This window comes from Homalodisca vitripennis, unplaced genomic scaffold (genome assembly GCF_021130785.1).
Source record: "Homalodisca vitripennis isolate AUS2020 unplaced genomic scaffold, UT_GWSS_2.1 ScUCBcl_8215;HRSCAF=16236, whole genome shotgun sequence".
NCBI lineage: Eukaryota > Metazoa > Arthropoda > Insecta > Hemiptera > Cicadellidae > Homalodisca > Homalodisca vitripennis.
Genome location: NW_025784329.1, coordinates 388 through 17504, shown reverse-complemented (window position 1 = coordinate 17504; position 17117 = coordinate 388). Strand labels below are relative to the sequence as shown.

At 35.3% G+C, this 17117-nt stretch overlaps 1 protein-coding gene across 1 annotated transcript; it reads left to right on the top strand.

The window, feature by feature from the left end:
• Window positions 1–15317: 15317 nt before the first annotated feature.
• On the top strand, window positions 15318–16602 carry LOC124374390 (DNA replication ATP-dependent helicase/nuclease DNA2-like; the record flags this gene model as incomplete). Its single annotated transcript, XM_046832612.1, has 2 exons — window positions 15318–15335; window positions 16367–16602. Coding segments are annotated over exons 1-2 (249 nt in total), but the record flags the coding sequence as incomplete, so codon positions are not given.
• Window positions 16603–17117: the final 515 nt, after the last annotated feature.

Sequence of the window (17117 nt, the reverse complement as noted above, 5' to 3'; positions counted from 1 at the left end):
TTTGAATTTTTTTTAGGTAAGTCCATTTTTTGGTATTCCTAAATTTAGTGTTATTGGTAACTTTGTTATTTTATGTTAATTAAACAGAGTTTTTCAGAGAAAAATAAAAAAAAAGAATCATGTTGATAGCTTATTAAATCAACTCACATATAAACATTTTTTGGTTGCCATAGCCACCAGAAACAATGTGACAATAGTTTCTTAAAAGTTGTATAACTTACTCATTATTGAAGATAATAATATAAAGTTTTCAAGATTTACAGACAATTGCATACACTTTCCAGTGATATGGACTAAGAAAAGGATATGAATTTTTTTGGTCATAATAATTTGGGTTGAAAAATGAAATTAAAATATATTTTTGAATTTTTTTTAGATAAGTCCATTTTTGGTATTCCTAAATTTAGTGTTATGGTAACTTTGTTATTTTATGTTAATTAAACAGAATTTTCAGAGAAAAATAAAAAAAGAATCATGTTGATAGCTTATTAAATAATCGAAACTGTGAATTTTTTACTAAAACCTTGCAAAATGTCTGAAAAAAGGGCTGGCACTTTTAGGTACACCCACTAGAAAAATACCTGGCACTTTTCAGTATACCCACTCAAAAAATACTTGGCACTCAAAGGGTTAACTACCAGATGTCCTTTTCTGACTCTTTTCATCATATTTGTATCTATTCTTTAGATCATTGTTTTCCTTTGTGTTACTGGAAATCTAAAAAATCGCCGTGTGCTAATATTTTACTTGTACGTATTGTAAAAATTTTCAATAAAATTTTTTATGAAAATTTCCAATATAAGAGATTGGGTTAAAATTTACAAACCACCAATAATGTAGACAATGAGGATTCATGTCAAAGTTCAGATTAATATATACTATACATCATAGAAAACTTATGATAAAAAAGCAGTATGTAACGTCTCCATCACAAAATATACTATTCTGCAGGTGATGCCCCTTGAACTGAAGACTGGTAGAGCAATCATTCTCAGCTGAACATAGAGGCCAGGTGATCCTCTACACCATGATGAATGTCAGAACTGGGGCAGACCGTGGACTCGGGGCTCCTGCTCTATCTTAGGTATCTTTCAAATTTTTTACTCATAACAGTAAGGAAATTGTTAGAAGATTGGGATTGTAGAAAAACGTGTAATGAAGAACGTAAGTTGTGCTACGGGAGTAGGCCTTTTTATTATTGGTTCGTTCTAGATGAAGTTCTTACGATCTGGGTCCAGATATCATATGAAGCTGCTCTTGATATGATGTTTCATGCTTGTATTGGATACCAGATATTATTCCTTAATTTATTTGCAAAAGAAGCAATTACAGTGTACTTTTTAACCATTTCAACACAAGTCTTTACGTATGTCAGTTTTTTGTCAAACCGAAATTGATCCATCGTTATTACTGTGATTTATGTATAAAATTAAAGTCTGAGGAAAAACTAGACAGCTAATTACATCCATATATTGGTTTTAAAGTGTCTGGTACGTCCAAAAAATAACGCTGTGTGCTTGATGTTTTGGAAGTCATTTTTTCATAAAAACGTCTAAAACGATATGTTATAATGAAACAACCTTAACAACCAATTATTAACAGTCCTTACTGTTTACTGTTATTTACAGTTTTTACATCCATTTCACAAAATAACATCTAGAAAAGATGTATTTACAAACACATTTTTTTATTAAGAAAATAACAAGAGTTTTTTAAACTTCTAAAACATTTGGCACTGCTTTCTATAACCTGTAGTAAAAAAAAGTGCAATATATTTAAACATAATTTCGAATCAATTGTAAATAAATCAAGTCCAGGTTTTCACAAAGAAAGTTATATGATTACTAGTAGTTATCTGTGGCATGCAATTTCATTTAGAAAATCAAGGACGCCATGAGCATATTCTCTTTAAATCACATTCTAAACAACCTTGGGATAGTTTGATTAGTCAATGAAAAATATTCTGTTCTCTTAATCCATTTTAGATTTAAGTTTAAAGGCCCTGAAGTCGAAGAGGTGAAACTGTTTTTATAAGTACCTCTTCTAAAATTTCTCGAATTTCTCCCCAAAAATTTCAAAGAATTTTATTGAGTAACTCTAACGATTTTCAGTAACAATTAAACTATTTTAGGGCCAGTTTTAGAGGAATCCTAAGTCAAAGTACGTAGCTTTTCAGTTTTCACATTTATGATGTAATAAATATTGGAATTTTACTGTAGTTGGTTAAAATCTAAATAAAAACAATCTCAGACAAAAAAAGTTTCTGCATGTAACATGGCATTTGTAAAGTGTAACTGAACCTTGACATATGAATAACTATAAACATTTTCTATCACTTGTTTAAATGTGTATAAATTATTATACTTATTGTTCTTGACCGTGATCGGTCATTAAAAACATATTTACTATTTGCTGACTAAGCCGAAGAGGGAGTTTTCAAGACTTTACACCAGCTTTCCGGGCATAGCCCGGAGCAAGTTTTGAAATAGGAATATGCCTATATGTTAATCAGGAATCCTACGAATGTCCATGTAAAATTTCAATATAATCGGTCCAGTAGTTTTTACGTAATTGATTAACACACAGACATCATTTAATTTGTATATAATAGTATAGATAAAAAAAATTTTCTTTTAAGGTTTCAAGATTATGGAGTTTTAAATGTTTGAAAGTTTAACAACTATATGAACAAGGTATTAATGGAGTTATTGTCCCATCTGAGTTTGGAAATTAAACATCTAACTAATAATAATTATTTTGCATTTAGAGATGACGGCCACATGTGAAATCTATGTTTCTTCCGACAGAACCGGAATGTGCATATTCCGACCACATCTTGTTTCTTTTTAATGTTTATATGATACTTGTTTTGAAAAATATTTTCATTGCTTTTTCTACTGTAATATAATCGGTTTGTATCCTGAGGACACAAGTAGCTTATGACGAATAAATAGGGTTAGATTTGTTTTGCTGCCTACAGGGAAGGGGTGATGAAGGAGGTGAATGTTGGGGTGGCGGAACGTCGGGATCTGATGTTGCTGCGCAATCAGCTTGTGAGCGAATTGCGAGCCAGCCATCGTGTTGTCATAGCTGACAACAATCAGGTAGCGCCACCCTCCCTGCCGCACCCCATTAACCATCACTCTGCCTGTGCCAAGTGTCCCTACCTCACCCTGTGTTCGTCTGCTCTCAGGTATTGCACAGTTTTTTTTTTTTATTCTCTCTAAAGATATTTAATAGACCAAATTGACTTCCCAATGTAATGTTTTATAATATACTAACAGAGAATTACAATTGTATTTTTTGATGAAACTAATTACGATTTTAATTCACTCTTAATGCCAAATTATTGCAATTTTATTTAACCCAAAAAAATTATATATGTATTGTACTGCTGACTGCCTTGACCTTGCCCCTCAACACGTTGACACTCATCAGAAATCAAAACTATCCTTGTACTGGCCACTAATTTTTTTTTATAAAAAGGAGAAAGCCGATCATATTTTAAGCCCTATTCTGCCCGTCCTCATGAGTCACTGGCCTGTGCGAGGATCTTGTCGGACAGAATACGGGGGAGAAATCGATACATTAGGAGGTCTATGGTACTGATAAATAGTGCAATGGTTACATAAAGTATCTAAGAAACTATTGGAAACCATAACCAAACTGGTGAAATTTTTTTGTAGTTTATCTAAGAGCATTGCGTAAAATTCTTAATCATAAATTTTGAACATAGTCACAGTTTAAGATAATTTCTCATGCGGCTTTTAGAGAATCTTTTGTAGTTTTCGTAACAGTTCATAATTATAAAAGGTATAACACAACGTTTCAAGGATTGGAATCTATCCTCTTCGTCTAATCCTCCAATTCGTCTGATTCCAATCCTCAAAATGTTTTGTTATATATACCTTTAACAATGGCAAATGTCCAAGATTCTGTTATCCTTTCAAACCTTTCATCGTCAATAATAAACTTTAAACAAAGAAAAAGTTTAAACAGTTTTGAAAATGTATAAACATTTGCTTTTGTGAAATTAAAAATATTTTTTTTTTTATTTACCAATCATTTATATATCCATCCTGGGATGGGACCCTAGTGGTTAGTATTATCTATAATCCCAGTAACATAATTAAATATTACTTTTTAAATTAATTAAGCTTGTTACATCAACAGTTTATAAACGTTGCAGAGTGAGTGGATCCGAAGAGTTGTCGGACACAAATCCGTTGCAAGGCCTCTCCGTAGCGAGCACTGCTCACCTACAGATGGAGCACATGCTGTATGTGTTCCACTGGACAGGCCTACTGAGGTTAGAGCACACAGACAATCAGCTACGGAGCCCAGCTCTGCACGATATCTGGACACTGCCTCCTGCCGAAAGGTTAGTCTGTACTACAAGATGAAATCGGTGTGACCTCTGAAGCTATTTAATTAGATTCAGAAGAGCATACATTCATTCATATATGCATTGATAATACAAATTATATTAGTTGTGTTCAGTTACAAGATGATTATAGTGTGCTATATAATATTTCATATCAGTTCTACACAACCATATTGAAGGAATAAGTTTTAATTCTGTGTCCTCTGTTGCTAATATTATGAACATACACACATATGTTGTATGCACTTGTTTTGTTTTAGTTAATCATTCTAAATTACCACTGTCAGAATAAAATGTCCAAATTATAAAAAAGTTTTAGTTTCTTCAATCCAATAAAATAACTCGCTGTTCATACAATAAAAAAACCAGCGGTCTTGGTACTTTTTTTATTATGTTTTCCAAAACTTCTTTGTTTTTGTGTTGTAATTTTATTGAACAGATATTTATACACAATAGATTTTTTATTTCTCAGTCAATACATAGCGTACATAAAGAATTGTCATAGATTTCAATATAAAGTCATAAGGTCACCACTAAACATTTGTTTAAATAACACAAAGTTAACCAGTTCTTAATATTAAGATTCAGTAAGAAGTTTAAAAACATTGTTGACTACAAGTGTCATAATCTAAAAATACTATTACGATTTAAAATAATTAAAGAACCCAATTTTATATGAAAGGGTATTACGAAAAAAAAAAACCATTCACCTAATAATTCCCTCCACAATATTTTGAAATATACCATGTTAAAATTTAAAATGTACAATTTTAAGCTTTTTTTATTTCACAATTTGTTTAGGTCGTTGTGTTGTAGTTACGATGATAATATGTAGTATAAAGCTTTTGGATTGTTAGGCCTACCACACACGGGTCGACCCGTTTGCAACCAGAGTTTAGAACTAGTTTCAAACGCAACGACGAGTTTGCAACCAAAATAAAACCTGACTCCACACACGGACGCGACTGGGTGTGGATCAGTTGGCGATCTCTGTGCGAACATGCGTTATAGTGGTATAGTAATGTTTACATTCACATTTTTTACTTGATAAATTATCAATAATTGAATAGTTATTTGTCGGAGTGTAACTTTATCGATCATGTCAAGTACTAGTGAGGATGAGGAAGACATAATTGCATGTTTTCTACGTCGTAGACAACGAAGAATGCGCAGTAAAATATTGGTGTCACCCATACATAGAGAAAAATGTAAGGTGCAGACTATTCGTAGCAGCTGAAACAATTAAAAGAGACAGGACAGAAAGTTTATAGCTTTCTACAGAATGTCCAAAGAGTCATATGTGGAATTGGTGACGCTGGGTTTGCTCCATTTATACATAAGGTTGACACAAATATGAGGGGAATGTGTACTGCTGAAGAAAGAATACTCATAACTCTAAGGTATGTATTTATTGTTCAAAATACAAAATTAGATATCAAGTAATTATTCCAGATTTTGCACATAGAACTGGTTGGCGTCAATGTCCTGTGTAAATTGCGTGTAGTAATTACCAGCGGATGTTGGCGGCGCACTAATATTGCTGCCTGACTGGTGAGAGATTAGTGAAAATGCTGGAATGTGGCGACGCTGGTGTGACATCTGATGTGCCTGATATTTTCATCAATAAGAGTAAAAACTTTGCGTTTAAATTGTTTGATTTGTGAATCACTGAGTTTCTTCCAACTCTGGTATCAAGCTAAGAAGGAACATTTTCAAAGCTTCTTTCTTGTTACTATCGTTTGCGGTAGTACTATTTTCAAGTCGTGCTGTTTTTGCCTTAAAATATGCAGCAAAACATTGATCTGCTTCGACAGCGGAGGCTTTTTTCTTCTGCGTTAGGCGTTTTTTACCTTCATTCGGAATGGACGAGATGGCTGTGAGCTGGTATGAGGTTGTATTGGTATGATTGGGGATGACCGGGAAGTATTATCCTGTACTATTGATGGCGATTGCGGTGATTCAATTGAAGGATCATCTGGAATATCATCCAACTATTTGTGATTCCCAATAAAGTTTCGTCGGTATTTACGTCGCTACAGTTAGGAAACCTCTGGTAAAATTTCCTGTAGAAGGAGGAGCTGATGTTCTTACAAACGGCAAACCAAAACTGCATGGCCTCTGCCATGTAGTAGGCCTTCTTCTTAGCGCCAGATCCCGAAGGTGAAGGTTTGATTTTTCGCATGAATACTGTCCGGAGGATTACGCCACTTGTCTTTGCATTCCGCAGCTGAAAAGAAAAAAAGGGATAGCAAAACTTGAAATCGCTTGGCCGATGTAAGTTTGTAGTATAAAGTAGGAAATGCACAATATTGTACGTGTGATAAGTACACTAAGTATTTATATATAATTTATGAAAACCCGTCAGTAATTATGCTTGTTACATTCAAGCGTTTGTTACAGGTATTTGGCTACAGGATGTTCATTTGTCGCTCTCTCTTTATATTTTGCAAGAGGCGAGAGTACAGTTGGAGTCATTATTAAAGAAACCACGAAAATTCATTTGGGACTGCATTGCAAAGCAACCTACATGCCGGTACCAATAGGTGACCAATGGAAAGTAATTGCCGAACGTTTTGAGACATTGTGGAACTTACCAAATTGCCTTGGGGCGTTAGACGGAAAGCATATCCGCATTGAGAAATATTCCAAATACTGGTTCAGAAAAATTTTAACTATAAAAGTTTCAATTTCAATTAATCTTACTCGGATGCTTGTGATGCTGATGGTGCTTTCCACTATGATAGAACCAGGATATGCTGGACGAAATAGCGATGGAGGTGTTTACAAGGTCAGTGTCATGCGGATACTGGCTCAACCATGGTGCTTTTCAAACTCCGCCACCCACCCCATTGCGATACGACGACATACAAAGACCATTCCCTTACTACTTCTTGGCAGATGAAGAGTTTCCACTAGCACGCAGTGTAATGAGACCATACAATGGAAAATCACTCAATGATGTAAAAAGAATATTTAACTACAGATTAAGCCGAGGAAGAAAATCTATTGAATGCACGTTTGGTATGGCTACTGAAAAGTTTGCAGTGTTAAATGGTCCCATAAGATGTCGCAATGCAGAAACAGTAATCGACATCGTAAAAGCCGCTTGTATCCTACACAATTACGTACGTAAAAGAGAAGGTATCGACTATACGCCGGCTACAGTGGAAATAGCTGAAGGACCATGCCCAAGACAGCATCCAATCACTGAACGCTCTTCGGCAGTTACTGTGAGACAATATTTGGCAAGTTACTTCATTTCTCCTCAAGCATCTCTGCCCTGGCAGTGGGAAAAAGCTATAGAATAAATCATTCTTCCAAGTGAAACATCATTGATTGCAAGATGTCGGTTTTGCAAGCCTATAAGGACTCAAGTAAACTGTCAAAACATACTTCAATAAAACTTTGTACATTAAATTATAACTATATTTTTGTAACTGACTTATTATTAATTTCTTTTCATTTAAAATTATAATACAGAATGTCCCATAAATAAAGGGCCAAAATCCATTGATATTTTAAAATGGGTAAAATATTTTACATTACCGCCATTATGAAACGGTAAAAAAATGTTTTATTTTCTCAAGACTGTATTATCAAACCGCATGAATTTTTAGTTTCTCACATATACTATAGTACAGATAAAGTATGGTGGTCATGAAAAAATTCTAATTTTAAATGGTTTAAACTGTCAAATTATCGATGATAACGATAGGTCTTGAGATATCAACACTAAACATTTTTGCTTATTTTGACTGAAAAACCATATCGTTTGGCTGGCACTACTTCACAACGGGACACCCTGCACATATCTGCTATCAATTACCTGTCATGTTCATTGCTACTCCAATCTCGTGCCAAGCCTTGTCAGTTATATCCTTTCTAGAATATCCTGGTAATTTGTAATTATACAACACTTCGTACTTTTCGACCTCTGCTACAAGTTTTAAATTCAACTCTTGATCACCCATCTTGCACTCACAAAACACGTGTGAAACTATGCAACGCAACTGTTTGGTGACAAGAAAATACGGTCGCATGCGACCAAGTCGGCAACTGATTTCAAACTGGTTGCAGTTTAGTCAGCCCGTGTGTTGATCCCCACTCCAGCACACGTCCAAGGTCAACAAACAGTTGCGTCTGCAACCGATTTGAAACTATAGTCGCAAAATCGGTCGACCCGTGTGTGGTAGGCCTTACTGTCAACGGATCAATTAATTGTATTATGTAGATGTTATTTATTTGTCTAATGATTTATGAAAATATTTTACGATACAATCTTTTTTATTATTATAGAAAAATAATTTATTTTATTTGATAACTTTTTTTTACCATTATTTAATGTTACTTTTATGTAATATAAATACTGCATTCAAATTTGATATTTGGTTGTATATTAAAAAGAAAACAACACTCGAAAAACACTTTGTTTTGTTACTGAGTGCGTTTTTACCATTTTAAGTAAAACTGTTTGTCAACAGAAGGGGGATAAGAGAGGGACTTTGTGTCCCAGAAGTGCGGCTGGTGGGAGAGGTGACAGAGGTTACTGTAGGGAGTTTATGAGCATGTCTTTGAGTGGGACTGTGAAGGTGCCTGCCCCCTGGCGGAGGGAGACTATGTCATTGTAAGCTCTCAGTCCTCGACCTGCCGTCGCCGCCGGGGCCTGTCCGACATCTAGCAGAGTGCCAGCTCACGTTTGCATCTGGAAAGGTACACAGCCTGTACACTGAGTTACGTCATAATATTAGCCTAAATTAACACCTTCACTTCTGACAACGTCTTTTGACGCATTTAAACATATTTTGACTTTGGCATTTTTATTTTTTTACAAAAAATCTGCATTTTTTATTCTTTACAAAAATCTGCATTTTTATTTTTATTTTTTTACAAAAAATGATTGTTTTTTTAAACAAGACTTTCTGTTTGAATATATTTATGCATAAGATTAATATGTTTTAGAAAGGTGAAGAATTCAGTTGAAAAAAGTAAGTTCCATGGTTTTCTTATAATTGGTTAAAAATTAATATTTATTTAAAAATCATTAAAATGGGCGGCAATGTAAGAAAGTTGTCAAAATTAGGAGGCGGTAGTGAAAGAGTTAAAATACTGAAATAAAACTAATAATGAATTATATACAGAGTGAGGTATACCACCCGTCTAAGTTGTATAGCGGCTGAACTGAGCAATCTATCTGCTTCATTTGAAGATAAAACTCCTGTATTTTGAACACGTATGGTGTGACGAAGCAACCTTCCAGAGCAATGGAGAAGTGAACCATCACAATATGAGTTTCTGGACTTTTGAGAATCACCACTGGATGTGAGAGGTAGATAACCAAAGGTACTGGATCCTCAATTTCCGGTTGTTGGTAACCAAATTGTTGGTCCGTGAACGACACATCGACAGAAATATTTACAACAATTTCTTTATTGATTACATGCCCAATTCATTGTTGAATATTCCTGAACGGACTCCAAGAAATGAGGTTTATGCTCGATGATGGTGCCAGCCGGACTATTTTGAAGTGGTGCGGAAAAAATCGAAGGAATACGAGGAAGGATGAGAAATAACCTCAAAAATAGATCGAGAGAGGTGGATCTGTCAACTGCTCCCCTCACCCCCCCCCCCCCAAGATCTCTGAATTGAATGTGCATAGACTACTACTTGTGGGGAAGGTTAAAAGACTTGGTTTATGAACGCCTACGACTCGAGAGGACATGAAGCAACGAAACGAAATTGCTGTTCAATCAACAAACGGAGAAGAGGTTTTAAGGACTGTAGAAAACTTCATTTTCAGGTAGAACTTTGTTTGGAAAACAACGAATAACAGTTCTAACATCTACAAATAAGGTTACAGTAGAACCCCTCATATCCGGCCTCGGTTTTACCGCACCTAGGTTTATCCGGCCACTTCCCGGAAGCCAATATCGAAATTTATTTACCACGGCTTGCAGACGCGCAGTTGCACGCACTAGTCTCCCACGACTCTTGCGTTATTTTGGTGTATCTATTTGTTTACATTTTCCTGTGTTGTCCTCAGTTGAGCTAATAGGTTTAACCTGTAAACAGTTCGTTGATTATTTCCAGTGCGGTTAGTACAGTACAGTACAATTGTTTTGTTTCGTCAAGTGCTGTGTACTGTAGGTTGGTTTATCCGGCCGAATCGTTATCCGGCCAGGGGCTCGGTCCCGTGGTGGCCGGATATGACGGGTTCTACTGTAGTTAAATAACATAAATGTTGGATTAAAATTTAAACATACAAATGTGTAGGAATAATATTTACTTAAATTTCAGCATCTAACGGAGGTAAAGTTTTCAATAAATTAAAACTTTCAAAATGATCGTTGAATAGAGAGACCTTTAAAATGAGGTACGTTTCAAGCAACCTTTACATTTGAAAACCTTTCAAAAATTACCCATAACCTCCCCCCCCCCAAAGTGCCATTTTGGGGTATTTCTGGGTGTTAAACATTATTTTCCTGAATTCTTTGGGGTCGAAATATAGGGCTTCTATATTTTTATTGCTTCCCTTAAAAATGTGTTGTGTTAAAAGTTTTGATTGGACTAATCAAAATTCATGGTCTATAGTCCCAAAACTGTATCAATAACTAAACTATGGTCTATACTTTGTCAAAGAGTTCCTAAATGTAGATGTCCACTATATGTTTCAGAACTATTGTTCCATCATCTAGTGGTTAAAAACAAAAAGTTATAAGGGCTCCACATGGGGTTGTAAAAGTTTATAAATAACACAAATACATCATTAACAAAAACATACACAAACATTTCGGCACGACAGTTGGTAGTCCTACCGCCCAATTAGTGAACTAATTGATTATTTTTGTGAACTAATCAATTTGATAAGATGATAACTTAATGACTGGCCCAGTAATTTTCTAGTTTACTGATATAATTGTTACAAGCATGTTTTCATCATTGTTTATGTTTATCATCATTTTAGTCCATCTCAAGTTCCTGCGTACAAATCCAATGTCCTTGTGTTTAATTTCACTAGTGATTCAGTACTCTGATTATCACTAATGTGTGTTTGTACTCCAGAGATACTCAGTGTCCAACAGAAGGAGGACATGGTTTGGCACTTGGACAGATACGAGTCACAGACTGGCCTGGTGTTTAACATGACCAACCTGGGCAGTCTCCTGGATAATACAGAGCAGGTGTGTTATTTTTCTCCTCATAAAAATAAAGCAAAAAACTAGTGTCAAGGTATCTCAAAGATCTCAAGATCTCAAATCATCTACAAAGTTTAATATTAGTCATTGTTTTAGTGTTAGCTTTAAAACTACATTAACCAGTCTGAACATGTCTGAGTCCCAATCCAGTTTAAGATCTTAAGAATATTAGCATTGCTCGATGAAAAGCAGAGGTTACAAAACTGTAACTCCGAGAGGTCTGAGAGGAGTTCCACCGCACGTAAACTTTAAAAAATATAAGGTCTTAAAGCTCTAAATGCAGTTTTTTAATGCATTTCTTAAATGTAAAGGAATATTTCTTGTATTTTTTGCAGAGAGGGTACCGAAACATTGTTTCGGGTGCGTTCCGCCTCAAATTGAGCTCCGTATATTAGTGACAAATAAGGAATTAAAAATAATTTATAGGGAATTCTTATGTAGATGTTACACTCAAACACCGAATTCGGACAATGTCCGAAATTTTTACTCACTCCGCGATGTGGACAACGTGAATTACCCACGTCGCGTATTGAGCATTTTTTTCGGACATTGGCCGAAGCGAAATACCCAGAAACGCGTTGTGGGTAAGCGAAAGTACTCAAGAGACGAAATAAACACGTTCAATCGGAGATTGAGCAAAACCATTAATACCCATAACCCGACGTGGGTAATCTAATTTGCCCACGTCGGGTTGTGGGTATTTGTAATTTGCGCAAACGCCGAAAAGCCTCCAAACACAACCATACCATACCCTACACTAATTCCATTATAACAAGTAAAATAAAATCAAATCATCATTTTCCTTGAAATTCCATTTATTTCAATCAAAAACAAAAACTAAACAGTAAAATACAAGTATCTTATTATTGAAAATAGAAAAAAAAGTTATTTTTCACACATGTACCACTTTCAATGGTTTATTAAAGTTCTTTTCAGAAAGTAATTTCACTTTACTTGTTAGCACAAGAAGTGCTACCGTGACATTTAGAATTGCATTTTAAATTTGATTTTACACATTTGCAAGATCTGCCCGAACCACTTCTTCTTGCATCCACATCTGATGAAACCTTGTTTGGGACCCGGATGACTTCATTGCTTCTTTACGGACATTGAGCTGTTCATCAGGTACATCGATGTTTAATAAATTTTATTAGGAGCTACCTGGAACTGGTTTCTGGAAAACTGTTTGTCAAGAACTCCATGCTTTGTACCAAGGGTATAGGAAATCATCGTTCTTATTTTATTACAACAGCCATTACATTTCTTGGAGCTAGTCGGCCCCGGTCGGACATCAGGAAATGTTTACCATAACGTTATCGCCGACTGAGACTGGAGTTAATTTTCTTTCAGTACGCTTTAACATTTTGGCTGCCTGACTTTTCAATGCAGTTACACAGTTTTCTCGTATTGTGTCTATGGCAGATTTTCTTGAGCAAAGAGTGCACAAAGGTAAGCCTAGGTCTTCGTTATTTAAAACTTCATAATGTATGTGCTGACCACATTCAAAACAGCTGTTTGCTTTGTCACAATCTATTGCTTTGTCCACAATCTATATTACAGAGTGTTAAGTTTATCGCTGGACATAGTTTCTTTTTCTACGTGTTCATTGTTTTCTACAGTCCTTGTCAAAAATCTCCGAAGCATCTTCATCCACAGCATTTATTTCTTCGTTGTCTTCTTCATTAAAAACTTTTTTTCAAGCTTAGAGAACTCTCCTTCTAGTTCTTCCTCAGTAGTTATTTTTTTTACGACGTCGGCTGTCAAAGGGGAATCTAATAATCCATTTTTTCTGTGGTGAACCAAACATTGCCTCATAAGGGGTTCTCTTGATCCCACTGTGGGTAACTGTTGTTCTTAGTATTCTGAATGATCCTGAGACCATTTGCCCATCCTGAGGTGTTGTTATCAGTCATCCAAGCCACAAAGACTATCTCGAACGTCTTGATTGGCCCGTTCGACAGACCCTTGACTCTGCGAGTGTCTTGGTTTTCCATGTACTAGTTTTATGGCACTCCATTTACTGGCTAGGTTCTCGATAACCTGAAAAAACCGTACCATTACCATTACAAAAATACTAAATTCTAGGGTGGAATCTTTTCACTACAGTAATTTGTTTTTACCACTTACCCGGTTACAAAATTCCCGTCCATTATCACTGTGAAGTATGTATGGAGCCCCAAAATAAGCAAAATATATCCAAAAGGATGTCGGAATACTTCATCAGCAGTTTTTAGTTTTCAAGGGACGTAGAACAACAAACTTGGTGAGATGATCTTGATAATTAAGGATAAACTTGTATTCGCCGTCAGGCTCTGATTGCATATCAATTAGATTCCACCTAAAATACAATAAAAATACATAAATCGACTCAACATAAATGTTATGTCAACTATACCATATACCTCATTTATAACAACTGCCAGTGCGTAATTACGCTTAGGTATTTGTCAGCAAAGGAGAAACTGTCTTATTTAGAGAAATGCTATGATATCTTACCTGGCAGCGTGAATTTAATGCTGTCATAATGATGGGTTTAACAACCAGCCCTTTACTTTTTGACTTTTTTCTTAAGTGCGCAAGGTTCGCAAAGATCCAAATATATTTTAATTACCTCCCTGGTAATGTTACAAAATTTCTTTTTTAGCTCGGCTTCCATAGCTTTTTCTTTTTTATGACCAACTCGTAAAGTGAGCTGAATGAATTGTGTCATACATTTGATCAATGCGACAGAAATATTTTATATCTGTCATTTCTTCAGTTGTTTTTTCAATCAACATTTCTTTATCGCCAATGTTTATGACATCAAACCGATTGATTCGGCGATAATCTTTAGACATCAAGGACTGACCATTTTTCCTCTTCTGTTTTGCCTCCTTTACTTCGCTGATAATTTCTTCATAGCGTGGCTCCTCGATAATAAAAATTTCGACTTGTGAGACCATTCTTCTTGGGACATCAGATCTTCCAATTTAACTGTGAAAATGATTCCTTCATTTCAAACAAAATCACAAAACACAACAGCACTTTAAAATAAGTCAACACACGCCACTTACGCACAGAACAAAGAAAAACTGCTTGTGTATAACGACAGTGCACTAATGTCAATGAAAATAGACAGTAGGCCTATTTGTTGCTAACAGTGACGATAGTGGGGGGGGGGGGGCGCCATGTCTTAGACTGCACGTCTGGACTGTGGGAAACGGATTTCGGCGTTTTTGCGCAAATTACAAATACCCACAACCCGACGTGGGCAAATTAGATTACCCCACGTCGGGTTATGGGTATTATGGTTTTGCTCAATCTCCGATATGAAGTGTTTATTTCGTCTCTTGAGTACTTTTCGCTTACCCACAACGCGTTCTGGGTATTTCGCTTCGGCCAATGTCCGAAAAAAAATGCTCAATCTCAATCCGCGACGTGGGTAATTCACGTTGTCCACATCGCGGAGTGAGTAAATTTAATTTCGGACATTGTCCGAATTCTTCGGTGTTTGAGTGTAACATAGATAATTCTTAATAACATCTTGTTACTTCATAACAATTGAGCAAGTACAGAACTGTGATGTTGGAAGGCTGGCAGATTGCGGAAAGCTGTCATAGATCTGGAAGTGCCCTCATTCAACCCTAAAGCTAAGTTCCAGAGTGTTGAAAGCCAGTGTGGATGTGATGGTTCTACTGAATGACCAACAGAAAAAGGCCCATCTTCAGGACCTTGGCGGCTGAGCACTACATCCTCCATCAAGGGCATGCCAGGCACAGGTACTTATCAATCTTTATGTCTTGAGAGATTTATTGTAAGTAAGTAAGCTTCATTTTTTTGTCAAATAGAGGGCTTATAAGCGAAGGTTTAGGACTATCAACCTTTAATAGTCTAAAGCAGACATATGTGCATGAGAGATTTTTATATAAATATGTAGCTCTGTGTTCTTTTCTTATGGGTTGGTGATTCCAGCTTTTTGTCTACAGCTCAGACATCATTATATAGCCCTTTTCCCCCCATCAGCAGGATCATGTATAATTTACATGTATATTTCAATATTAAAATTTTATATAAAAAAGTTAGTATCATTAATGTTTTATTTAAGTTCAAGTCACTTTTTATGTAAAAATCAATAAATATTCTTATATAAGATCTAGAAAGTAAGTACTGTATTAAAATAAAAAATAAAGTATTTACGATAATTTTATTTTTACATGACAGATTTTATCTTAACCCATTGAAGAAGTAGCTTTATTCAGGCCTCAGCAGGACAGATAGCAGCATTAAAATTAGACAAAAAATGGAAAACTTTGATTAAAGCTTTGTAAAAAAACTGTATAATATAGAGCATTAAAATGTGTAACCTCTGTCTTCACAGTAAAATCTTCATTAGAAATACTAAATAACCATATTAACAATAAAGTTAGAGAATTCTTTTTATTCAATTGCTGGCTGAACATACTTCCTTTGGGTCGTTGTACTTTTAGTTGTCCTTTGTGTGTTTGTTAACTTTGTTGTTGCACATAACTTTCAGGAGGTTCATTTTTATTTTTATTTATTGGTTTTTTTTACATATTTAAAGGTTATGTTAATTTTTTGGGGTGGGTACTTTATCAGAAAAAGACCATAAATACCAAAAAGTAATAGTTTTTTGATAACGATCAACAGTGTTACTTGTTTATGATAAAGTAGAGAAAAAATAGAATTTACGATAAAAATTATTGTTACAAAAAGTCAAAGAATTCTTTCTAATCAATTGCTCGCTGACATACTTCCTTGGGATTGCTATACTGTGACATGATCGTTGCAGGTAAGACCGCCACGGTGGTAGCTCTGGTGCAATTGGCCGTAAGACTTGGACTCTCTGTGTTGATTACCAGTCACACGCACTCTGCAGTGGACAATGTGCTGCTGAAACTGAGAGGGCTGGTGGACTTCCTACGACTAGGCGCAGTACACAAGCTACACCCCGAGCTGACCGACTATGGGGAGACACGCCAAGTATTCTCATCTCCTCAGGAGATGCAGGCTTACTATGACTCCAAGGTTGGTGCAAATCACTGGATGAAGTGAAACAAAAAATTTTTTTCCTTTTAGAATTAACGTTATATTTGGGTCAGTGGTAATATACACACTGTTTAGTCAAATCTGGACTATTTCTTCTATTTTTTTAACATATTAAGATAAATAAATAATAAATAAATAAATATCTTTTTGGAAGAAGTATATATATATATATATATATATATATGTATGTATGTATTGAATGTTTGTCTTTATGCCCTTTATAGATTGTAAACTATTTGACCGATCATAATGAAAATTTGCTCGTATATGTATTTTTCCATGGAAAAGGTTTTATATGCTATGCCCATTGGTGTAACTCGCCACCAGGCGGCGCTGCAAAAGATAAAAGTTTTCAAAGTGCCTGCACATTATAAAACTGCAAATTATAAGACAGTTAAATGTATTAAAATAGTCAAGTACTATTTGAAGGCGCTATTTAGTTATGATGGATATTTCTCTTTAAGATAAATTTTCTGGTTTGAACCTTAAAGCTT